At 41.2% G+C, this 27,152-nt stretch overlaps 1 protein-coding gene across 1 annotated transcript in view; it reads right to left on the reverse strand.

The window, feature by feature from the left end:
• Window positions 1-309: 309 nt before the first annotated feature.
• GNAT3 (G protein subunit alpha transducin 3) overlaps window positions 310-27,152 on the reverse strand; it is a 40,658-nt gene continuing 13,815 nt past the window's right edge. The window contains 7 exon segments of the mRNA XM_073331887.2: window positions 310-500; window positions 2,079-2,232; window positions 2,629-2,758; window positions 4,827-4,955; window positions 8,723-8,880; window positions 16,311-16,452; window positions 25,744-25,786. Coding sequence (XP_073187988.2) covers window positions 310-500; window positions 2,079-2,232; window positions 2,629-2,758; window positions 4,827-4,955; window positions 8,723-8,880; window positions 16,311-16,452; window positions 25,744-25,786 — 947 coding nt within the window.

Raw genomic sequence — 27,152 nt, forward strand, 5'->3', positions numbered from 1 at the left:
AAGTGCTGATCACCTTGGTAACTCATATTGATTTTAGTGGGAAACTCCTACTGACTCCAATAGGAGGTATGGGAGCACAGAATCTCTCAACATCAGGATCATATAATCTCATGACTCTCCTTACACAGGGGTCTTTGTTCTACAATGCAAACTACATCCAAGGTATAAAGTTACATCTAACCAAAGCCCAGCTGACAGCACCTTCTCTTTCCTCTCATTTTTCCACCACAACCCACACACAGGATAAAGAGAGGTGAGAAGAGAGAGGTAGAGATAAAAAAGAGAGGATGGGGCTGAGGGAGCGAATGGTTAGAAGAGCCCACAGTCTTTCAGGTTTTCTTTGATTATGATGTCTGTTACTGCATTGAAAACAAACTTGATGTTCCGGGTGTCTGTGGCGCAGGTCATATGAGAATATATCTCCTTGTCTTCTTTCTTTAAATTCAAATCTAGGAACTGCTTCTTGATGTAATTTCCCGCATCTTCAAATGTGTTTTGTCCTAATTGGAGACAACAGTGGGTGACATAAACATTTTTCCTCAAAGGCTTCATAGCAGCTGATAACAAACAATTTTGTCAGGAAGATAACTTGAGGCACCCACGCTTGAAATTTCTGAAACTAAGCTGAGCAGCAAAATTCATATTTCATCATATAAATAATTGGTCTGGTTTTGGGACTTGGCAAAAGGAGGAAAGCAGTAAGTGTGAGAAATAGAGGAAGACATGAGAAAATAGTAGGACAAAAATGGAAAGGAAGAAAGGAGTTGAAAATAGAAAAGAAAGGACTGGGAGAAAGGAAGGTGAGAAGAGGAAGGAGTAAAAAAAGGGAAGAAAAAGCAAGAAAACCACATAAACCTCAAATTTGAAAATTGACTAGCAATTTTGGATGGCCAACTTGAGATATCTTAAAGGGGCCTGATTTTCAGAAAGTGCTGAGAACCCATCTTCTGAAAATTAGGCCCCTTTAAAAGGTGTCTCTAGTTGGGCACTCAAATTTGCTAGACCCTTCTGAAACAATCTGGAAAATTGAGCTGTTTTTCTACTGGCAAAAGAGTTGGGGGACTTGGCAAAGGGAGGAGAGCAGTAAGTGGGAGAAACAGGAAGAGATGAGAAAATAGCAGGACAAAGATGGAAAGGAAGAAAAGAGTTGAAAATAGAAACGAAAAGGCCTGCAGGAAGGCAGGCGAGAAGAAGAAAGAGGAAAAAAGATCAAGAAAAAGCAAGAAAGCCAAATGGGTCTAAGGATGCAATATTTGTTTCTTTATGTAATTTTCCTATTTGTCCTTCCCTACAGAAAGAAGGATCCTGGAAGGAGGTTCAGGGGATCAATTTTAAGCCAAGGGCAGAATGTGGAGGAGAAAACTTTTGGCTGATTGCTGTCTGAAGACAATGGTGGGCCTCAGTCATGTTTATGCAAGGCCACGTCCTAAGCCAGCATCAGCATAGCTCCTTTGAATCTGGCCCATATTGTTTCACTGTTTGGCCTAAGTTTTCAAAATTGAGTAGCAATTTTGGGTAGCCAATTTGAGACACCTTTAAGGGGCCTGAATTTCAGAAAGTGCTGGAGAACCCATATTTTGAAAATCAGGGCCCCTGTGAAAGGTATTCCAAGTTGGAATTACTCAAAATTACTAGTCACTTTTGAAAATTTGGGCCTTAATGTACATATTAGGATAACAATCTGGAGCATGGCACTGTTTTTCTACTAGTGCAGTATAACATGACTTTATATGTTCTGCTGTACCAGCCTGTAACAATGACTTTTTTCTATATCCATAGAAATTATAACCTCCAAAAAGGACCGGCATTCACACATTTTACAGTATATCTTTATGGAATGCAGGAAAAAATGGGCGAGATTCAGGCCTGGTATAAGTAGGTGAAACTCCATTGATTTCAATGGCATTGCACCTGCTTATATTGGTTCTGAATTTGGTCTGATGTGTATCAGTATAGCATCCACACAGAATGATGATAACATAGTGTGGGTTTGTCCTAATAACCTTCTGACAGCTCTCAGCAGCTTTGCCTATGCTGACTATTTTAATGTCTTTTTCATCTTGAAACCTACAACTTACCATCATATTCTGGAAAGCAGACACTGAGATTAACTTTTGTTATTTTTTCTTGGAAGAAGTCCTTTTTATTTAGAAACAGCACAATAGAGGTGGTAGCAAAGTACTTTTGATTACAGATATGGTTGAACAGGTGAAGGCTTTCATGCATTCTGTTCTGTTAAAATGCAAAAGGTGCTGATTAGAAGCTGACAGCGTCCATCACCTTGTGTTACTTGTACTCTGATGTGCTCTTCTATCAATAAACCAGTATAGTGTGTTAAGCATTAAAAGAAGCCTATTAGGAAAAGGAAAGGGAACATAAGAACATAAGAATGGCTATACTGGCTCAGACCAAAGGTCCATCTAGCTCAGTATCCTGTCTTCCGACAGTGGCCAATGCCAGGTGCTTCAGAGGGAATGAACAGAACAGGTAGTCATCAAGTGACCCATCCCCTGTCACCCATTCCCAGCTTCTGGCAAACAGGGGAAGGGAAGGTTTCTAATGTGCCATCAGGAACACATTGAATCTTCACAACTCACAAGAGGTTGTTTTTTTTCCCTTCTGACTTACCACATTTTCATCTTCCGCCAGGATCGTGTCATAGGCACTAAGTGCAACACAAAATATGATGCAAGTAACTCCTTCAAAGCAGTGCATCCACTTTTTTCTCTCTGATTGCTGTCCACCCACATCAAACATTCTGGGCAGAAAAAAATAACATGCATACTATGTGTAACAATAGATAATTGAAGACACACTCACACCTCCGAAGTACACAAAGTAACTTGAGATGTATGGATATTTTAATACGTAGCTGGCTCAAGCCTTGGGTGGGCACTATTCTCCTTCCCCCTCAGGGAAGCCAAGCAGACCTGCATTTTTTCTTCCAAGTGTATATTGGGGATCCAGTACAAATCAAAGCCCTACTTCTCCAAGGGAGCTCTGGGTGGCTGGCCCCATACATTCATGCAGAGCTCCAGTTAAGTCACTAGGGCTCCGCACAGGTGAAGGAACCCATCCACCCAGAGCTTGGTGCAGGAGTGGACGTTAAATTTTCCATTGAAATGAATGGGGGAGGGGGGCCTTTTGTAATAGGCACAGGCAGGGAGCCTCCCTAACCTTTTTTAAAAAAAGGCAATGCAAATCCATTATCATTTTCTTTGGTTAATTCTTGTGCATGTGGAGAACTGGCAGATTGATCAATAGAAAACATAGGAGTAAGGGGAAGCCAGCCACTGGTTGACCTAGCAGTAGCAATTAAGGCTCAGATTTTTAAAGGTATTTACGTATTGCTGCGCTCAGCATCACAATGCCTAACTGATTTAGGATTCAAAAAGCTAACTTTTAAAAGGGATTTAGTCACTTAGGAGCCTTTGATCATCGAGCTGAGCTATAAGGTACTAGTATATTTTTAATACGAACCCTTTCAAAAATTGTTTAATTGGAAGTATGGGTGTGTTGGCAGGGGGATGTTTTACTCTGTGTCTGGAAAAGACCTTAGTTGGAAGCAGACATGGCCAATTTTCAAGCATAAGGCAGAATTATGACAGCTGGTCATGAATTTTTCATCAATGTTTTTTCAATGAAAAATGCAGTTTCTTGAAAATCAAAATTTTCTATGGAAAATTTTTGACTTTGCTGTTTTTTTAAAATTTTTCTCAATGGAGAAAATCCAAGTGGAGTCCACTCAAATTGAAACATATTAATTTGTGAAATTGAAACATTTTGTTTTGGGACCATTTGACATTAATCTGGATTTGCCTAAATTATTCACAAGAGTTGTAGTTGAGGTGACTCATGCCCCTGTTCTTCCTTATGAGCTGGGCTCCCTGGCTGGACTACATCTCTAATGGTGCCCTGCAGTATCCCCATCCCCCACCCAGTTGGACTGTCAGGGTGCATCATGAGAATCCCATGACAGTGGTGGGAGATGGAGTCCAGCCCATAGAGGAGAATGGGGGGAATGAAGCACCCAAACTATGAGGTAGCGGGGGAGTTGTGGCAGTTAGATATTGAACAAAGCTGAAACTAAATATTGTGATTTGGTTCAACAAACTGAAATGAAACATTGAAGATTTCAAAATGTTGGACCATTTAGTTTTGATCAATATTTTTCAGAACTTTTGTTCCAAGAAAACAAATGTTGAAGTACTGGAATTTCACATGGGACAGAAATTCCAATTTTTGACCCACACTAATAATTTTCAATGCCAATGCAAATCATAGTTCTTCTTGCTGTAAAAAAAAAAAAGAAGAAGAAGAAAGAAAGAAAGTAGATGCAAATCCATAACAGTAAAATATTTGCATGCTGTTAAAATCATTTAGGTAACCAGATTGCACAGGAGTCACAAGCCACCATGCAGGTGGCACAGCATGAAACCTGATTCTTAGACGTTTGCAAATGTAAAGATGCCCTTTTAGGTCTCTGATGCTGCAATCCGTACACAGACAGGAAGACAGTGGGAGTTGTGCCTGAGTATGGGCTGCAAGATTAAACCCTAATTCAAATTCCTCAGGGATCTCTTAAAAACCATTTCATTATGAACTTAAACTTGGTAAGTTCACGACATAGTATTTTGCTTGTTTCAGTTATGAACTATCAAATAAGTAATAGAGGATTCAAAGATGCCACAACTGAGTTATTAATAAACCAGCCTTTTTGGATAAGTAGCATCCGGAGGAATCAGCCTTTTGTAATTATTTTTTCAACCTTTACAAAGACCTTGAAATGTGACAGACCCAGCAAGAAGCATCAGAGGGTTTTATACCTGAAGTTCATATCTTTGAAGGAAAACTGAGTCTCAATAATTCCAGTTGTTTTCACTCGTGAACGCAGAACATCTTGGTCATTGGGAACATATCCAGGAGCTGTCAGCCTGTCCAGATCATTGAGATAGCTAAAGAAATTGAGCAGAGTTTAATAATCCGTGAATCAAGGGAGATTTCTGATACCAATAAAACTGAGTGGTTTTTTCCCAATATAAATGGGCCTGTGTTTACTTCTTTCTCTCTTCCACTCCTGTAAACTGGGAGAAACTCCACTAAAGTCAATGGAGTTACACTTGTGTCAAAGTGTTTATTTGGACTCATTCTACTCTCACATACAGAGTGGTGTCCCATAGGTTTCAATGGGGATCTGCCCTCAGAAGCAAGAAAAGAATTTAGCATCTGCTGGAAAACTTCAACTCCAGCACATCTTTAATCTTCCTCAAGAATGCTAAGAAAGCACAGATCAGAAAGGTAGTTTGTCTAGTTAACTTAGTTCAATCAAGTAGAAGTTTCCATCATGACAAAATCCCTCTGATAGAAGGAGATCTTCCAGGAAACTGAGCATCAGACAATGTTCCCAGGTTGTTGCTATAATATCTTTCCTCTTCTAAATGGAATAATGTAATAATGACTGAACATAATGGTTCAGAAGAATTCACAATTAAGGTTAATTTCCCTGCACATGCATGAATTTACAAGTTGAAGGTCCAGGAATGTGTGTGTCTTCTTTATTATTAATTACTACTGTTGATTCACATTTATATTATAGTAGCACAGGGAGGCCTTAACCCAAGTTGGGGGCCCATTTTGTTAATATCCTCACAACACCCCTGTGAAATGGGGAGTACTATCCCCATTCTACCAAGGGGTAAACTAGGCACAGAAGTTTATATGCCTTGCCTGGAATCACACAGGAAGTCTGTGGCAGAGCCAGGGATTGAACCAGATCTCATGAGTCTTGAGTGCATTGACCATCCTGAAGCTCACCCTTCTCCTATCTCTTTTAACTTCAAGTAAAGGTTTAGAAATGGCTCATCAGTAACCCAACTCCCTAACATGTAAAGATTCCCTCCATTAAGAAGTTAAACGCTAACATAAAGAGAGTTATGAACTAGCAACAAAAAGGAAGGCAAGAACTTTTTTGGCTTATAAGTATATTGACTCTTACAATTGATATCCAAATAGTGAACAAAATGTAAAGGCAAAATACATCAGTTTTGATATGTGGTTTAACAATGGTGTCATCATCTTCAGACCTCTGGGATGTCTCTGAGCCGGCACTTTTTCAGTGATTTGTGTATCAAAGACAAACAATGAATGTAGCCCAAATGGAAGTCTCTCTGATGTTTGTTAGGCTTTGTGCTTTTTTCATCTCTCACACAAGGTTTAGCCTGTGTGCGATGTGCCTATGTACAGTTCAGCTAATTGGAGAACTACAAAAGCAAACACCGCAACTCACCATCGTAATCCGGCAATGTTTAACATACCTGCAAATTTAAAAAGTGCTGGGATTTTCCAGTCCTTGCAGATTAGTAAACAAATGGGATTTTCATATTGCAAACTAAATAGACTTCACAGAAGAAGGAAGGAGTACTTCAGCTCAGCTGAGCATTTCAATGTCAGCCTGTTATATATGTCCAGCAGAAATGGCTGACCTATTGTTTTAAAATTGCCATCAAATTCTTGTTCATTGGATCTAAATTTCTGTTCTCTGAGCACGGGTCCTAGCAGTTACTCTAGCCAGAGGTCAGTTTGTGGGAGTCAGGAGCCACGGCAGTCTTCACTATGTGTAAAAGTGGTAAAGCACATGTGTATATGCTAGTCAGTATACACACACCTTGGGTCTTCTTAAACACAAAAACAGTTAAGTGCCTAAACAAGCCAGAGGCATTAAGTGCTTGTTCTGTCATTCCATAGTTCAGGCTGCAACTGAATTTCTATTATAACCCTAATTTTTCCCCTGTTACACTGACCTTAAATTTGGATAAATTGTGTCTGATTCCAAGATAAAAAATTTCAGCCAAATTTGAACTGATTTGAACAAGGAATTTCTAAATTATGATACCCTAAACATAGAGATGGTCTCCAGAGTTCAAGAAGTTTAAGAAAAAACAAAAAAACAATAAAAAAACACCGGAAAGAAGGAGAGTGTCCAAACTTACTGGACTCACCTAACAAAAAAGTTCAAAGATCAGTCAATGAAACTCTTGGGGCCAGATCCTCAGCAGGTATAAATTGGAGTATCTCCATAGAAATAAGTGGAGCTATACTGAATTACATCCTCTGAGGAAGTGTCTTTTATTCTGCATTATTTGAATTACAATAGCATTTAGGGGCCACAGTCATGGATCAGGACCCCATCGTGCTAGGCCCTGAAAAAAACACAGAACAAAAAGATAGTCTCTACTCCAAAGCGCTTACAATCTAAGTAGTTTTAAAAGCAATTTAAGTGCAATGTTAGAATGGCTGGTTGGCTCCAGTAGGCTTTAAACTGACCATGAGAGCTTTGAATGCAATGACAAAACTCACCTGCACTTTAACAGTACAGAATCAGGGTCTAAAGCAGGGATTGTCAACCTTTGGCACGCGGCACGCCAAGGAAATCCACTGGCAGGCTGGGATGGTTTGTTTACCTGCAGCGTCCACAGGTTTGGCCAATTGCATCTCCCACTGGCCGCAGTTCGCCGTTCCAGGCCAATGGGGTCTGCGGGAAGCGGCGTGGGCCGAGGTATGTGCTGGCCGCCACTTCTCGCAGCCCCCATTGGCCTGGAACAGCAAACCACGGCCAGTGGGAGCTGCAGTCGGCCAAACCTGCAGACGCTGCAGGTAAACACACCATCCCAGCCCGCCAGCAGATTTTCCTGATGGGCCGCATGCCAAAGGTTGCCGATCCCTGCTCTAAAGGTCTGATTTTCAAAGGTATTTAGGTGCCTAAAGATGCACATTGATATCTAGTGGTATTTTAAAAGTATCCATTATCTCTTCATCATTTACCACTCTACCAATCTTGTGTCTTCCACACATTTTTATCAACAATGATTTTCTGTTTACTTCCTGATCATTGATGAAAATCTTGGCTAGCATCTGGCCTATGTGGTGTATTGAAAATGGTGTTAAAATTACAAGCTATCACTTTAAGTTTGCAAGGGGTTTGAAGGGAAGTGGGTCTTTCAGAGTCAGTCTCCAAGAGCCAGCCTAGAGTAAGGTAGGATAAGTTATGCCTCTCTACTTTCTCACTGTTTTTGGTTCTTTGTGTTATGGTTCTGGATTTTAAGAAATAAATTAGTGTTACATTCCAATTGCAACCTTCCAGAAAGAGTATTTTTTATACAATTTCTCTGATTGAATGCTATGAACATAATAGTCTAGTACCAACCCCAGGGAAACCACACTAGAAAACACTTCCTTTCAGTGATGATTTCCCATTGATAGCTACTTTGAAATCTGGCCGCTAGCCATTCTTAATCCATGTAATTGATATTGTATAGTACTAATTCTTTAGTCTGAATGTTGTGTTGTACGAAATCAAATTCCCTACAAAAGTCTAAGAATATTTCAACTATTTTATCAACCAAATTTCAAAGAATGAAATATCTTCTTATCATTACTTGTTTTCTTTGTTTAAATGTGACTAATGCATCATAGGCAAATCAAAAATTGTCTTGTTTTTTTTCAAGTTACCATGCATTTATTTTCACCCACCACATTTGCTGCATCCCTGCCTTTCTCACGATATTCAGGCTATACTTGCTATATTTCCTTGATAGCAATAATAAATGAATGGCTAGTAGAAACTACCTTTTAAAAGCTCTGGTAAAGACCATCTAATTTTAGGTCTTTCTTGCACATCACTGCAATATCTAAACGCTCTTAAGGGAAAATTCTTGTCACTTACTAAACTGCTGAGTCGTTGAGCTGATATTCTGCTGCCCTTTCAAAGCAGGCTTGGATTCGGGGGTCATTCCATAGTCACTTTATGATTTCAGACAATTCAGGAGTCATGGATCCATCCTCTAGAGAATTTGCCATAGTGTACAGTTGTCTTTCATCTTCCTAAAGGGAAATTTCAGTAAATATAGTTCAAACATATTGTGGTCCTTGATCTCTTTCTGAAATATACTTATTCTATAATGAATCACAGTGGTTTAGAAATTTCTCATTCTTGCAGGTTTTTTTGTCGTTGTTATGTTGATCTGTGCAACTTTTCTGTGTGTGGGGAGGTGGGGGGGCACATACACACACCTTCATGGCCTCGCAGCTTATCACACCACCTTCTGGTGCAGGTCCAAAGCAGGACTTAAGTGGTTAAGAAAGCATCCTCTGGCTTTCTGTACCACAGGTCAGTTTCATCCTAATAGAGCTATTCACAGCAGATCGATATGGCAAGAAAGATTTTTTTATGTAGTGTCAGAGACATGTCGTCTGAGCTAAAGTGTTAGTGAGATTTAAGACTTAAATATTTCCTAAGGATATTTTTAATGTAATTTGAAAAAAAATATTACACAGGTTTTGCTAGCTTTAGGGCACTACCCCCCCCCCCCCAAAAAAAAAAAGCTGATAAGTGAATCCAGCTAATGAATGCATTTCCCTTCTGATGTGGACTTTAGGGACGGAACCTGTAATTGAAAAAGAAAAGAGTGGCAGTTTTAAATATATTATTCATAGTTGTGTGCATCCTGTTGTAATTAATCAACAAAAGACTGCAGGCAATGTACTGTGTGGAACATATATATATATTTCAATACCCAGTGGCTGAGAAGCAGAATTTAAATAGAGCTTGATTATATAAGGATCACTTGATACACTGTCATATCAGTGGATAATTATAGAAAATAATCCCTTACCATCATTTCTCACCAAGCTAAGTAATATAATAAGACAACTGAAATGACTGCAACCAGATATTAATTTGAATGTGTATTATGGCTGTTCAACACCAGGCTACTGAGTTAGGTGCCTAAGTAAGGATTTAAAAACCTACTTTTGAGCACACAGTTTTGATAATGTTGGCATTTGCCCAGAGTAAGATGCAGCAAGCCTTTCACAGAATGAGCTCAAGGTGTCCTAATTCCAAGTCTTGTGTTCTAACCATTGGAACAAATTGTCTGTTCTCTTTTTAATTTTTGAAAGTTTGTTTTGTTTTGTTACTTTTCCTGGGTCCCTTTCACCACTCCCAGATAGATACTGTAGAGTGAATGAAGCTGATTGCAGAAAGTTAAGTTGGTTACTGTAACATGTGAAGCAAATGAATCACAATGAAGAAATAACTAGAACTGATTGAAAATATGATATTTTGAAAGTTTTGAAGAATAAAAATGGATGCGTTTGAAAAAATTAATGAAATATTCTCCCTTTTTTTTGCTCTAAAACAAAACAAACTCTTCCCTTTATTTTAAATTATAGCAGTAGTGATCAATACTGGCTAAAAAGGCAGGAGCACTGTCTAGTAGATCCTCTCTGTTCCTAAATGTGATCACTGAAGGCAGGGACTGTGTCTTAATGAATCCTATTCATGTTGACTTGAGTCAATACTGCTCAGTGAAAGTAAAGGTGACAGAATTAAGCCTTATCCTATATCTACACAATATTGAGCACAATAGCTACATCACTAATAACAAAACTACTTCCTCCAAGTTTTCTGGTGGAAAGTGTCATTTAGAGAAAACAAGAGAAAAATACAACAGATGTTGAGCATGAATCATGAAAGCCGATTGGGTCCTGTGGACCATATATTATATGTCTATTTCTCTTTCTAGTATATCCAGCATCAGTAAAATACAAACACTGGAGTCAAATATATTTCACAAAATTTGACAGACTTGGGTGTCATATACCTCAGAATATCCAATTACATTGGATAGAATGAAAGAGGATGCTGCTCTAGATGTAGAGTCTTGGTCTGATCTGAAATGTAAGTTTCTTTATTCCTATCTCAAATGAATAAGTAAAGTATTTTAATTGAAGGTTGTTTAAAAAAATGGATTAGCCATAAGGATCTGTGAAACTCAGTAGTTTCACCCAAAGAACTTTGTGCAAACATTTTCTTTTGCTTCAGTCTTCATAGGTTTGGGTTTGAACAAAACTTGCATCTAAAAGCAAAGCCCTGTTGAAATCAATGAGTATTGTCCAGTCTCAGGTCAAAACTGTGAGAAACGATCAGAATATAAGAATGCCATACTGGGTCTGACCAATGGTCCATCCAGCCTAGTATCCTGTCGTCTGATAGTGGCCAATACCAGGTGCTTCACAGGGAATGAACATAATAGATAATCAAGTGATCCATCCCACGTTGCCCATTCCCAGCTTCTGGCAAAGAGAGGCCAGGAACACTTCAGAGCATTGTTTTGCATCCCTGCCCATCCTGGCTAGTAGCCATTGATGGACCTATCCTCCATGAACTAATCTAGTTCTCTTTTGAACCCTTTTATAGTCCTGGCCTTCACAACATCCTCTGGCAAAGAGTTTCACAGATTAACTGTGTGTTGTGTGAAGAAATACTTCCTTTTGTTTATTTTAAACTTGCTGCCTATTAATTTCTTAATTAATAGTTCTTGTTTTAGGAGAAGGGGTAAACAACACTTCCTTATTTACTTTCTCCACACCAGTCATGATTTTATAGACCTCTATCATATCCCTCCTTAGTCATCTCTTTTCCAAGCTGAAAAGACCCAGGCTTATTAATCTCTCCTATATGGAAGCTGTTCCCCATACCCATGAACTCTGGATGATGTAATGGAAAGCATAATTTAGTCCAGGTTCACCAAGAAGGAGCATCAAGTGGTGGATCCTTGGAACAAACGTGACATGCATTTCTAGTTCATAATGAAACTCAAATGGTTTTGCGTTTCATCACAAATTTTTCACGCATCTCTAGTTATGAATAAAACATTATATGGGCAGACTCATTGTATTATTAGTTATAAACTAGCAGTATTTATATTTTTCTACATTTCATCATTCTTCATTTTCTTCAAACTGTAAAGTGTTTGTTTATCATTTTTAGGCCAAAATACCATATGCCATTATCATAAAATGCTGCCTTTTGGAATAAGAAGTTAATTTCACATAAGTGGCTTCAATTCAATATTAAATAAATCTTTGGGGAATATCTATATTGAACATAAGGGTAACATTCAATAAGCAGTTCATGCCATAACTAGAAAAGTCAATTGAAATTTTGGTTATGCTTAAGCCTTTGAGAAATTTGCAACAGGATATGAATTCTACAGCAACAACAATACGCTTAGATGGCAACGATCCATGGCACCAAATGTCCATGGCCACATTGTACAGCTTTACTCCTGGTATCTAAAAGCACCCCAGAGTTATTACTGATCTGGTGCAGCCAGATTAATTGTGGATGACCATGTGGCTGGTGCCAGTCTTTGGCTGAGCAGTGCCCCCTCCTGACCTCAAATCCGACCTTTAGGGCTCGATGTGCGGGAGCTTTATCTCTGAGTTGGGCTATATGACCAAAAAGTGTCAGCCAGCAGTGACCATTAAGGTCTTCAGTCCTCTCAAGGCCAGTTCTTAAGAATACATCCCTATTATTGATAAAATCAAACCATCTTATGCCCAATAGTCACCACTGGCAATGCATATGGAATGCGTCCAACCTTCTGATGTCTTGTGTAAGCAATGTCCATGTTTCAGTTCCATATAAGGGGATCGGAAGTACACAGATTTGATAAATCTGAACTTTTTCATATAATTTCACTTTCTTTTGGCTCCAGAGCCTATGCAGGTCCTTCAGGGCAGAGGCTGCTGAACTGATTCTGCTCAGGGTGTCTGGCTGTACCCATTTGATGACAATTTACTGCTAGATACATGAAATCATCCACTACTTCCATGGTTTGTCAGGAAGCACAGATGTCCTGTATCAGAAATTTTGCGCCATCACTCTGGATTTTTGGTTTTGCCAGAGAAACTCTTAGTCCAAGGGCAGCTGCCATGTGTCGAAAGCTCTCTAGTGCCTCTTTAAAGTAATTTGCACCCTGTCCAAAAAGGACAACATCATCTACTTAATCCAGGTCTGTATTAGAAGTTAAATTGACAGTTATACACATATTTGCAGAGATATGTTCAAGGAACCAATCCACTGCACGACTGAACAGGATTGGGGCCAGGACAACATCCCTGATTCACCTCTGATCTAGTGTAAAACCTCTCAGATGTATGGGTCCCCCATCACATCCATGTCCCCGGTCATTATGCAGATCGTTAATTAACCTCAAGAGGATGTCAGGAATGCAAGTGCCTCATATAGCCTTCCATAGGGCAGCTCTGGTGACAGAATCAAAGACAGTCTTTAGGTCTACATATATTGCTGTCAAAGACATAAGAACAAAAGAATGGCCATACTGGGTCAGACCAAAGGTCCATCTAGCCCAGTGTCCTGTCTTCCAACAGTGGCCAATGCTAGGTGCCCCAGAGGGAATGAACAGAACAGGTAATCATCAAGTGATCCATTCCTTGTCACTCATTCCCGGCTTCTGGCAAACAGACAGTAGGGACACCATTCCTGCCCATTCTGGCTAATAGCCATTGAAGGACCTATCCTCCATGAATTTATTTCGTTCTTTTTTGATCCCTGTTATAGCCTTGGCCTTCACAACAACCTCTGGCAAGGAGTTCCACAGGTTGACTGTGTGTTGTGTGAAGAAATACTTCCTTGTGTTTGTTTTAAACCTGCTGCCTATTAATTTCATTTGGTGACCCCTAGTTCTTATGTTATGAGAAGGAGTAAATAACACTTCCTTATTCACTTCCTCCACACCAGTCATGATTTTATAGAACTCTATCATATCCCCCCTATTTGTCTTTTTTCCAAGCTGAAAAGTCCCAGTTTTATTAATCTCTCCTCATATACCTTTTTTGAGATGGAGTGTCCACATCTGCATGCAGTATTCAAGATATGGGAGTACCATGGATTTATATAGAGGCAATATGATATTTTCTGTCTTATTATCTATCCCTTTCTTAATGATTCCCAACATTCTGCTCATTTTTTTGACTGTTGCTGCACATTAAGTGGATGTTTTCAGAGAACTATCCACAATGACTCCAAGATCTTTTTCTTGAGTGGTATCAGCTAATTTAGATCCCATCACTTTATATGTATAGTTGGGATTATGTTTTACAATGTCCATTACTTTGCATTTCTCAACATTTAATCTCATCTGCCATTTTGTTGCCCAGTCACCCAGTTTTGAGAGATCCATTTGTAGCTCTTCACAGTCTGCTGGGACTTAACTGTTTTGAGAAGTTTTGTATCGTCTGCAAATTTTCCCACCTTTTGCCACCACTGAATTTGTGATAGATCTCAAATAAAAGACAAAAAGCAAGTGTAGTGTGCATTGTAGATTGCCTAGCAGTGAATCCCGCTTGCTCTGGACAATGGCATTTCACAACGAAAGGCTGGAGGTAGATGAGTAGGACACATATAAAAACTTTTCTGGGAAAAGCAGGGTTATTGGCCTGTAGCTACTGCACTCAGTGCATGGACCTTTGCACTTATAAAGTGGGATGGTGATCCCTTTCTTCCACTCCACTGAAACCTTCCCAGTAGTACAAGCCCAGACAAAAATGCTGCTCTTCTGGGTTCTCTGGTGTTGCTGAGAAATTCAGGTGTTATGCTATTGGGTCTGGCAGCTTTGCAGTTTCTTCATGGCAGTGATACTCTTCCCATGTAGGAACATCTATACAGGTTTCAGGGTCAGGAAATGCAACTACTAGTAATGCATCCATATATGGGCATGGAGTTAATTCACAATTGTTAAGAGCAGTCTCATAATATTCTTTCCATCTTTGCAGGACTTCTTGGGTCAAACATGTTTTACTCATCAGCTGTATTTATCCACATAAACCTCATGCAAAGTCCAGTTTTGATCGAAGTGAGTAAGTAGCTTTGAATGCAGAGAATAATTTATTAGATCTTATTCCATCTTCTGTCTCTTTTGCCAAGTTGTCAAAATAAGCTTCATGCCCCATTTTTACTCTCAACCAAAAAGTGCCTTGTCAATGGCACCATGGCAAACACCTTGTTCAGCAGCATCATGGCTCTGTTTAGCCTTAGATTTCTTATGCAAAATTTGAAATATCTCATCAGATAGCCAAGGGAATCACTTGTAGCATTCCAGTTTGGGAACAGCATCTCTGGCTTCTTGGATGATTGTATTTATGGCTGTCCAAGCTGATTCTACGTCATCTGAGAGAGCACCATGTGTGTCAAATTTGTTCTCTATTGTGACGGAGTTAGCAAGTGCTGAATTTTCACAGATGCATTTTGCCTTATGTGTCATAAGAGGCACAGCCTTGCAGTGAAATCAGGAGGTAACTGCCATTTTAGCAACAAGGAGATGGTCAGTACCTGCTGGGGCTTCTCCACTCTGAAAGCCCAATATGACCTTACTATACTGTGATTCCAGATCAATAGATGTGAATTGTAGGGAATATATGTGTTAATTACCGGGAATTGATTAATCATAGCATTAAATGGAAAGATGTAGGCCCTTATTTGAGTTCTGTCCCTGCGGCTCCTGGTGATAGTGATGGGAGCTTTGCATGAAAAGTCTGGGATAATAGACTTTCTTGTGTGGAGGAAGTGAGAATTACTTGTATGTCTGTATCTCTAAAGAGTAGACCTAACGCTTTCATTTTGCATATGGAACATTAATACATAATAGGACTTCAAAGTAGCTGGTCCGTGTGCAAGGGCACAAAGTGTGTGTGAGGGAGCAAGGGGCTTCCCTCCTCCTTTACTCCCTGTGCACTCCACCGTGTGCAAGCCACAGTGGCAATATTTGATGGGTACTCAGGGATTGGAAAGTACCAGCACCACTAGTGCCACCAGCCACCCTCATGAGGCTGGAGAGAGAAGTGGGGGGTGGAGGTCACGTCTTCCTCTGTGCACCACCAGCAGAATTAAGCAACCACACAGGGGAGGAGGCGCTGCACCCCTTACAGATGCAGTGGTGGGTGTGCTGCTTCTGCACAATGTGGGAGCTCTGGGGAGCACAAGCAGGCCATGTAACTCTGCACTACTCTCACCATGGCTGTGACCTTTCAGCCCCCAAACTGAGCCCCCAAATTTGTCCATAAAAGGGAAAAATTCATTGCACTTCCCAACAGCAGTGGAAAAGTAGCTATTAAACACAAAGGGATTCTCTCTCTTATTAGTGGCGAGGAGGTGAGTTACTGGTTTGGGTTCTGGGCAATATTTGTACAAATTGAATAACATTTTACTCAAAAGTTTAGATCTCGAATCTCATGTGTCAGCCTTCAAAAAAATGTTCAATTCAGTGTTAAATGTTACAATTCAGATGCCGAAGGACACAGTGACACAAACAAAATTCAAGAAGAATAAATGTGTCCACTACAGTAAAACAAAGGCTGAGCTCTCTTGCTATCCCATAGGCATCCATTATCTTGATACAAACGTTTGTATTTGTATGCCTTTTCAAAGGCACAGATGTCATACTCACTTTACTGGCTGAGTTTTTATGATCAATCCCTAAAGTGGATATTGCCTTCACGATAGCCAGGATGGATTGCAATATGTTACTGAAAATGACAGATCTGAACTCCATGCATTCCTGATCTGTGAAGCCATCTTTATGGATGATCCTGTGATGCAAATAGAAAAACAGATCTCAGATAACTTTCAAGTAAAGGTTCAAGAAGAGCTGGATAACAAGTGCTTTTGAATTCTGTTTGAATACTAAGAAGAACTTAATGTAGCCTCCTCTAGAAGAACCATTTGTAAATCAGGAAATGTGAAGCCAATTGTGAGTCTCTGAAGTCAGTCAGCTCTTCTGGCTGGTGAAGAGGTGGGTAGGTTCAAGACCACTATCTCTACACATCTCTGCCCACATTGGAGTGGCTAATATAGTAGGGAACTAGCAGGGAACAGTCCTTTGGCTAAAGGGAACAAAAGGACTGGGATGGTAGCTCTCCTGTTTCACAGCCAGATGGACAGTGAGGATGAATGGAAGATCTAACACTGAGGGATAGATTGGAACTTCATGATCTGTCTGAGTTAGGGGTGGCACCTAATTTCACTGCTCCAGGAGCAGCCCAGAGAACAAATTGTTACTCAGGTCGGGTCTACACTACAGACCTATATCGGTATAACTACATTGCTCAGAGGTGTGAAAAATCCACGACCCTGAGCGACATAGTTATACCGATCTAACCCTGCCATGTAGATGGTGCTATCTTGACTGGAGAGCTTCTCCTGTTGCCATAGCTACTGTCTCTCAGGGAAGTGGATTAACTACACCAACAAGAGAAGCTCTCCCTTTGGCATAGTCATGTCTTCACTTAAGTGCTACCATGGTGCCCCGGTGCATGAAAACAAACCCTCTGACACAATTCCTCACTGACTCTGGAGGGGAATAAGTTACTTCCCCTCATTTTGGGGTGCAGCTTACTCCTTGCTGTGCATCCAGCTAGGTGTTTGACTGGAAATACAGGGCAGAGAGCCAAGGCTACTCCCACTCCTCCCACTCTTCCTGCCCATTTACTCAAAGGTGAAGAAAGGGTACCAAGTGAGCTACTCCTGCTGTTTCCCTGTAGCCAGAATTACAATCCAAACAGGGCTAAGTAGTACTCCCTGCCCAGTAGAATAAGGGCTGTGACAATGTAGTTCTGAATGAACAGAAGTGTAGAGCGAGACTTTTCTTGCAAGGCACAAGCCTACACTAAGGCCTTGTTTACACTACACAGTTTTGTTGGCAAAACAGTGGAGGTGTACCCACTGCAATGCTCCTTCTGCCAACAAAACTCTCCTGCGTTGCCGACAAAATATAACCACCTCGACAAGAGGCGAAGAGCTTTTTGCGGCAACGTTATATCGATAAAGTGTCAGTGTAGACACTGCACTTGGTTATGTTGCTGTAAATGGCCTCCAGGAGGTGTCCCACAGTGCCGTTTGTGACTGCTCTGGTCAGCAGTTAGCACCCAGGTACACAGGCATCCACCCCTCCTCCTTTAAAGACCTGGGAATTTTTGAAATTCCACTTCCTGTTTTCTTGGCATGGACAGCTCTCACAGCATCTTCGCAGATGACAATGGTGGCTCCACACAGCAAATGCTGTCCTGCTTGGAGCACACCTGAGTTGTTGGATCTGCTGGCACTGTGAGGAGAGGAGGCAGAGCAGTCCCAGCTGCGCTCCAGCCATAGGCACTTTTATACCTATGGCCAGATTTCTCATGGCATTCTGGAGAAGGGCTACAAATCGTACACATAGCAGGGCCATGCAAAGATAAAAGAGCTGAGGTAAGCATATCAGAATGCAAGGGAGTGAAACCTTTGCTCTGATGCTGCACCGAAAACTTTACGCTTCTATAAGGAGCTGGTCACCATCCTCTGCAGTGACCCCACCTTCACCACTGTCAAGGTTCCTCCCCCACTCTGAACTCTAGGGTACAGATGTGGGGACCTGCATGAAAAACCTCCTAAGCTTATCTTTACCAGCTTAGGTCAAAACTTCCCTAAGGTACAAAATATTCCACCCTTTGTCCTTGGACTGGCCGCTACCACCACCAAACTAATACTGGTTACTGGGGAAGAGCTGTTTGGACGCGTCCTTCCCCCCAAAATACTTCCCAAAACCTTGCACCCCACTTCCTGGACAAGGTTTGGTAAAAAGCCTCACCAATTTGCCTAGGTGACTACAGACCCAGACCCTTGGATCTTAAGAACAATGAACAATCCTCCCAACACTTGCACCCCCCTTTCCTGGGAAATGTTGGATAAAAAGCCTCACCAATTTGCATAGGTGACCACAGACCCAAACCCTTGGATCTGAGAACAATGAAAAAGCATTCAGTTTTCTTACAAGAAGACTTTTAATAAAAATAGAAGTAAATAGAAATAAAGAAATCCCCCCTGTAAAATCAGGATGGTAGATATCTTATAGGTTATAGGTTTGAATCTTAGATTCAAAAACATAGAGAACCCCTCTAGGCAAAACCTTAAGTTACAAAAAAGATACACAGACAGAAATAGTTATTCTATTCAGCACAATTCTTTTCTCAGCCATTTAAAGAAATCATAATCTAACACATACCTAGCTAGATTACTTACTAAAAGTTCTGAGACTCCATTCCTGGTCTATCCCCGACAAAGACAGACTATAGACAGACACACAGACCCCTTGTTTCTCTCCCTCCTCCCAGCTTTTGAAAGTATCTTGTCTCCTCATTGGTCATTTTGGTCAGGTGCCAGCGAGGTTACCTTTAGCTTCTTAACCCTTTACAGGTGAGAGGAGCTTTCCCCTGGCCAGGAGGGATTTCAAAGGGGTTTACCCTTCCCTTTATATTTATGACAACCACCAAGAGCTCCATGGATACTTCGGCAGGGTTGGAGACTGAGGACAGTGGACTCAACCCCAAGGATAAAGTCGTGAATGAGGAGGTCAAGTTGGAGGATGATGTGCAGCATATGGCAGGGTCGTCTGGTGGTGTGGCGAGTCCAGATCTCTTTTCCAGTCCCGAGGGATCTAGCCAGTCCCAGGAGTCTGTCTCATGATACAGGAGAGAAGAGCTCTGTTCCTTCCCCCATTGTAGGAAACTTTCCCACGCCAATCAGCAATTGCTTGTGCAGGGACCAAAGCAGCACACAGGTGAGCAGTATAGCAACCTGGTCTGAAACTGTTCACACGCAGGAAGTGCACCCCTTCCCCCTGAGCTGATACAGAACTGTTTTCCATGCCCTCCCCAAACTCCTCCCACACATTCCTTCTAAGTTCCCAGCCCATCTCGGTAACTCATTCACTCCACGCTTTCGGACAGCTTCCAAAATGATAGCTGAACTTATAAACAGGTATGAGAGCCTATACTGCCCTTTACTATTATATCCCTTCCCACCAAGCCTTTTGTGTATGTTGTTAATTGGTATTTAATAAAAATAAACTCTCTGAAAGATAACCAATCTTTATTTGTCTCCAAAACATGGTGATTGCTGCTGGAATTAATACACGACGGCAATTTCATCATTGGCTGATTACAAATCCTGATCCGGAATCATCAAAATTTTCATGAAAGTTAACAAAGCATGGTAGAGTGCTGTATAGAAAGACACATTACTGCTGCTCATTGTCAAGATGTTGCCTCAAACCTTCCCTGATTTAAATAGCCCTCCTCCCCCCCATTGTGTTCCTCTATTAGTCCTGGTATCTGGCTGCTCAAAATCAGATGCCAGGCGATCCACCTTCATACTCCATCCTGGGGGAAATGTTTCACCCTTAGTATCACAAACATTATGGAGTGCACATCAGGCTTCTATGACCATGGCAATATTTTCCTCATTTAGGTCTAACCTGACATAAAGGCAGCGCCAGTGTGCTTTTAATATTCCAAAGGCACATTCTATGACCATTCTGCACCTGTTCAGCTTATTGTTGAAGTGTTCCTTGCTGCTGTCCAGGATTCCCGTGTAAGGCTTTGTGAGCCATGGGACTAAGGGGAAGGCTGGGTCTCCCAGGATCAATATGGGCATTTCAACATCACCCACTGGAATCCTCTGTTCTAGAAAAAAAGTCCCTGCTTGTAGCTTTCTGTACAGACCAATGTTCCTAAAGATGCATGCGTCATGTACCTTCCTAGATCATCCCACTTTGATGTCAGTAAAACATCCACAGTGATCCACAAGTAGTTGAAATACCATAGAAAAATACCCCTTTCTATTGATGTACTCCATTGCAAAATGGTCTGGGGCAAAATTGCGATAGGCATACCATCTATTGCCCTGCTGCAGTTAGGGAAACCCATTGCTGGAAAGCTGTCCACTATTTCATGCACATTGCCAAGAGTCACAGTCCTTCATAGCAGGATGTGATTAATGGCCCTGCACACTGGCGTTAACACAGCCCCAGCGGTGGACTTTCCGACTCCAAATTGATTTGTAACTGTCACCACACAGCAATTGCCACATGCTTCTCCACTGAGAGGGCAGCTCTCATTTTGGTGACCTTGCGCCGCAGTGCAAGCTCCAAACACAGGAAGGTGGCTTTCCACATCCGAAAGTTCTGCAGCAACTGCTCATCATGCCAGACCTGCATAACGATGTGATTCCACCACTCAGTGCTCCACCACTCAGTGCTCCACCAAAGCCCAAAAGCGGTGCACCATTGTGTGCAGCTGCCCCATGAATGCCTAAAGTAATCTGGTGTAGTTTCTTTCCATGACAAACAGCAGGTCAGGCAACTCTGATTCCTGCTCAGATGGGGAGTTCATGATATATTGCATAACCGTCTGCAATATGTTTATAACAGTGACCACAACAGTAGAGAGCAGTGCAGGATCAATCCTTTCAGACAGAGATGGTGGGCGCACAGTAAACAGGGGCTGTTGAAAAATGCTGTGAAACGCAGTCAGAAGCCCATGGAATGATGGGATGGAAAACACTGCATCATGGGACGTGGAGCCACACCCATGATGCACTGCGATCCACTCTGCCGTCGCACACCTCCTAGCTGCAGAAGGTGGGAAGTAGCACAGTGGGATAGCGTTTCACTGTCAATACTAGAGCACCAACTGTGGACGCACTCTGCTGACAGAAGGAGCATTGTGTGAACATGCACAAGCGATGTAATTATACTGGTTTTTGATCATTGGCATAACCTGCATCGACAAAACTGTGTAGGGTAGACAAGGCCTAGGAGAGAATGGGAGTGGACTAGAATGGAATGTCTATGAATCCTATCATATCTCTGACCTGAATCACAAAAGAAAAGGCAAAGCTACAACTTTGCATACAGTGAGGTACCAAACCCCCTCTCTAAAACAGTTCCAAAATAGCTTAAAGCTTACCTTCCTTTTTGGAAGTGCCTAGTGGTTTGAGTGACATTCTCAAAATGAATATATATTGGATCTAATTCAAAGCCCATTAAAGACAGTGGAAGGCTTCAGAGACTCCCATTGATTTCAGTGGGCTTGGCCCCAGAATGAGAAACACCTCTAGAACCTCTAGAAACGTTCAAAATGAAAGAAAAAAATGAATGCCAATTGTATGTAACATATGAGGCACGTAGAGGATACATGGTAGCATGGAGTACTTATTGGGGTGAGCGTGGAATGTCTATGTTCGTCATGAGTGGAAAACTAGGTCATGAGAAAGTCATCCAAATGAGTATTAAAAAACCTCCACATTGTACTATCCCATCTCACTTTCTGTATATGCTATTTGTTACAGAAAAAAACTATTTCCGATATGTTTTCAAGATATTTTGGAACTTGTGCAGTGACCTTTATAGCCCTCCAGCTATAAAAATCAGATGCTTTAGTACATACAATGGCATGAAATGTAAGGAAACTCCAAACTACAGAGAATTCAAAACCTAAGGCTGGCTGTTTTAGTCTGCATGCCCCATAGCAATGCATGCATTAGAGGTTGTGTGGAAGTTGTGGGATTAAAAGAACACGTTTTTACCGTCTGTTTTAAAGGGTGGGGGGTTGTGAACATCTGAAGGGAAGACAGGCAAATGCACTTATAATTTTCAGTCATTTTAAATGTTGCTATTATCCTTAAAAGCATTTGAACAACAAAGAAAGGAAGAAAATAGAGGGCCTCAAAATAGCACTAGCTACTGTAATTACAAAAAGAAAAATACTTGTTTTCTCTTGAGGCTTTTATATTTATATTCACGTCCTCTGGCAGCATCCATGCTACCCAGCCCGAAGAATAGTTAGTCAGTAGCAGCCCCCTATTCTCTTTATGTATGACTTTAACAAGCAAGGAAACATTTTCAAATGCACTCTCAAAGCATAGCCTTCTTTAGAGAAAATTTAAAACCAGTGATATCACCTTGTAAATACTCAGAAGGATAAGAAAATCTTTTAATAGCTGAAGAATTGTCTTCCTCAATTCTAACTGAAAATAAGCTGTAATTCTCCTTTATGTTTCCGAGGATGTTATCCAAAGAATACAGAAGCCAATGGAATAATTCAGACTTCAGTGGGGTTTGGATCAGGTCTACAGATATCTCCATTATGATGAATAATAGAAAGTATAGTATTGTAATGTATTCATTAAAAAATCATATTAGTAGTATTAGGATGGCCTCATTAGCGCTAGTCAAAAATTTTCTGTCAAAACTGTTTTTGACAGGAAAGTTTTCAACAAAACAATTTTTTTTTTTTTGGAAACAGTGTCTGCTTCCATGGAAAATTTTGACATTTTTTTGAAAAACGGAACACCTGACAATCAAACCTTTGAATATTGAAATATTTCATGTTTTGGCCAACATATTTTGGCTTTGATATTTCACCAAAAAGTCAAACTTTTCCATGGAAATTGTTAACAAAAATGAAAACAATTTTTTTAATAATTTTCCATGGAAACCCCCCTATTTTCCCACCAGCTCTAAATCTTATAGACATGGGGCTTTAAAAGTTACATAGAGCTTTTCAGGTTTACCTCTAATGCTATCGGGTAAATTAGCTCTCAGATTTCTCACAGAACAAGCTTAAATTTAGCCCTATTCAGCAAAGCACTTCAGCACAACTTCAGTGGGGGTTAAGTACGTTTTAAAGCACTTTGCAGAGTGTGCAGAGGATGTGCGGCTCAATCAGACTTACAATGAAGGAAATAAAAAATACATTATCTTACTTGAAACAGAAAAGTTGGCAAAAACATTTGGTGAAAGTTATGGTGATGTTATTAAAATTGTCCTGCTGCAAACCCAAAAGGAAAAGAAGGAAACATTTTCCATTATGGCATTTATCCCTGTGCCAACATTATCCAAATTATTCTTTAAATGGGTTGATAAGGATGTCAAATAACCAGAAAATTTTAAATAAGAGATAAAGTGTCCCCTCTATTAAAAATGCTCTCCTTAAAAATGTTTACATTGGAACAGATTGATACCAATACAGTGGTGGCATGCTCAAATAATTACAATGGTTCTGGCTCTGGAATTTTGTAATCGCCCTCTGTATTTGTCAGATGACTATAAAAAGCAATTTCAGGCAATAATTCACAAATTCACCTGGAAAAATAAGCCCTGATTAAACAATACAATTTTACAATTTTTAAATGTAAAGGAGGACATGGGCTGCACATTTAAATTGGAGTTATGTTGCCACTGGTTTGGCACAGTTGAGTTACTTCTTTAAACTACTACTTTAGCTACCTTTAGAAAAATTGGCCTGCTTAGTTACATGTAAAGAAATGTGAACAGCCTAGCTATAAATATAATAAAATAGTCCATGATGAAGCTCATTCAGTGCCTAATCCACTCCCTTTGAAATCAATGGAAATACAGTCATTGTCTTCAATGGTAGCGGGACCAGGCCCTTGTTGAGTGAACAGTTACTGCACTAGGTTTATCTGAAGTAATGGCACAATCAAATCCCCAATGAGAGTCTGTAAAGGGATATTGCCCTTTGGATGATCCTACCTGTGCTTCCCAGCGTGTCCAGCTGGGACCATTGATGCCTGCAAGTGGGGTAGGGCCATCATCCCAGCTTCTTCCCTTGCCCTTTGGAGAGGTTTACATCCTTGGGTACACAAAGACATCATTCCCTGCACTTGTCCCTAGCCTTGGTGCAAAGTGTGCAATCAGGTATGCTTGTACCTCCCACTCAGCACAAGGCACAAGGGCCAGACACAATCTTTGCATTCACTAGAGAGTTGGCTATAGGCAGGAATTAGAGTAATTCTGTGAAGATCAAGGAGGACTTGTGTCACCATAGAGACTAACCAATTTATTTGAGCATAAGCTTTCGTGAGCTACAGCTCACTTCATCGGATGCATTTCTTTTTGCAAATACAGACTAACATGGCTGTTACTCTGAAATCTGTGAAGATCAACAGCGATTGACACTCTGAGAAGCAAAGCATAGATTTATGAGTTCAGTTATACTCCTTGATCTAATACTCATAGCTAAGGCTACATTTTAGTCATGGGTATTTTTAGTAAAAGTCAAGGATAGGTCACAGGCAGTAAACAAAAATTGAAGGCCTGTGATCTGTCCATGACTTGTACTATATACTTCTAACTAAAACTTGCCCTGGGGGGGCACTGCGGGTGCTGGGGGATGGCCTGTTGGGGGCTCCACAGGTGCTGTGGAGGTGGCTCGGGGGTGGGGGGGCACTGTGGTTGCTGGGTGGGGTGGTCCAGGACCCCCACTGGTGCTGGGGGAGGCAGGCAGTGGCGTGTGGCGTGGGACCACCTCTGGTGCAAGTGGGGTGGTGGGCAGTGACACATGGCCCAGGACCTCCACTGATGCTGGGGGGGGTTGGCAGGGCTGACAGGCTCCCTACCTGGCTCCTCACAGCTCCCTGGAAATGGCCGGCATGTCTCTGCAGGTCCTAGGGGGAGGGATGGCCAGAGGGGCTTCACACGCTGCCCCTGCCACTAGTTCTGGCTCTGCAGCACCCATTGGGTGCAGGCAGGGACAGCGTGCAGAGCCCCCTGGCCTTCCGGGGAGCCCCCTCCAGAGATAAGCTCTGCCCGCACACCCAGCCCTGAGCCCCCTCACACACCCAAACTACTGCTGCTGCTGGGGTGGGGATAGGGGGGACGTGGTGGCCCGAGACTGCCCCAGCAGCGGCCACTGCAAAAATCACAGAGGTCATGGAAAGTCACAGAATCTGTGACTTCAGTGACCTCCATGACAGACATGCAGCCTTACTCATGGCTTGGTGCAATTCCTGTGGAAGCTAATGGAAAGGCTGCTTGACTTCAGTAGTAGTTGGATCAGTGCAAGATTTGCCAAATATATTTGATTAGAAAATCAGCTATATATCTCCGATCATTTTGTATTTCACTTTGTATGTTGGAAATGGAAGTTGATTTTAATTTTTTGTTGCATTTTATTTGAAAATAAAATTACTGATAGCTGAGACATTTGCTGCACATATTGCAAGTATACAAACTTTATAATGGAAATTAATATTCATATACCTACTTCATTTGCTTCACAATAGTGCTCTTTCCTGACTCTCCAGCACCTGCAGAAAAGGAATATTCAAAAATATTTCTGATACACAAATAAGACTAATAGACATTAAAATAATCTTGCAAATTCCATAATTTTCATGGACAAAAACTGGGGAAGGGGAGAGGCGCATACTCTCTTCAGAGGCATCATTTTATCTCATAGAATCCTCTTTCTTTTTAAGTCAAGGCGTATTTTGCACTGAAATCCTAATAGAAATGTCATTTGTAAAAGCTAAAAGAACACTGATGTAATTAAAATAATATAGATTTTGGAAACAAAGAGAAAAGAAAATGGGCCAGACTTATGTTCTGTCAGCATCCACTGGGCACTTGAAGCATATGAGAGCTCAGCTTCATGAACAAAAGTCCCCTGATTCTGCATCATGTTGCATGGTGGGGGAGTGTGGAAAGTTAGAAGCATCATGGGTGCAAACCCGTTGTTGCAGATATAACTCCACTTTCTATGCACCATAACCTTGGACTCTCATGCAGAAGGGAGAGCGAGGGTGTGTGTGGAAAGTAGGACCCTAACCAAGCTCGCTCAGTTTAGGAAGAACTCTGTATCTGCACAGGGCCCCATTGACTTCACCGAGGTTCTGCCTGGGTCCCTGAGTCTGCCTGCATAAAGTCAGTTGAAGAACTGAGATCAGGGTTTGGGAGTGGGTAGCCTTATTTATTTGAACCTGGCCCTCCTATTCAGGTGCAAAATGGCTAACAGTCACAAAACGATATCCCCCTGCTGCAAAGCAAGCGGAGCTGCACTTACTCACATGAAAAGCGGTCAGAGCACAGACTGGGGAGTAGCAATGTTCGCAGCTCAGGTGTGTAACTTACTTCCCACATCTAGGTCTTAGGCCCTAATGTTTCAATTGTATGAATTGGGGCATAATTTGAGGGCTAAACGCCAGGAACTCAAGGAACATGATTTTCCATTGCCCTGCTCTTTGTCGGTTACAGCATGAGTGCATAAATACTTTGATTTACCCTCCTTTGGCACAGGTGTAAATGGCTACTTGCAGTGGAGAATCAGGCCATCGCTATTCCAACTAGATGTTCATTGGCTAAAGGGAATGAGTTGATGAGAAGTATTTTCTAAACAGATTTTTTTTAAAGTTCACAACATTTAAATGTCAGCAAATGAGTCACAACAACCAGCAAAACAGATGCAAAACATTCTTCTGAAACCCATCAGATGAGTGGCAGAAAGCACTGGTGAAAAATACCATGATTATGCTAAGTTGGCCAATGCAGCCACCTGCCACGCTCTGTGATTAATTACGACCATGTCAACAATTGGTTTTGCATTTGAAACTTGCAAATTTTGTAATAGGTCATCAGTCAGTTTCTTCTCAATACCCATTTAAGGAACTGAGCAAA

Source organism: Lepidochelys kempii, chromosome 1, assembly GCF_965140285.1.
Source record: "Lepidochelys kempii isolate rLepKem1 chromosome 1, rLepKem1.hap1, whole genome shotgun sequence".
NCBI classification, from domain to species: Eukaryota; Metazoa; Chordata; order Testudines; family Cheloniidae; genus Lepidochelys; species Lepidochelys kempii.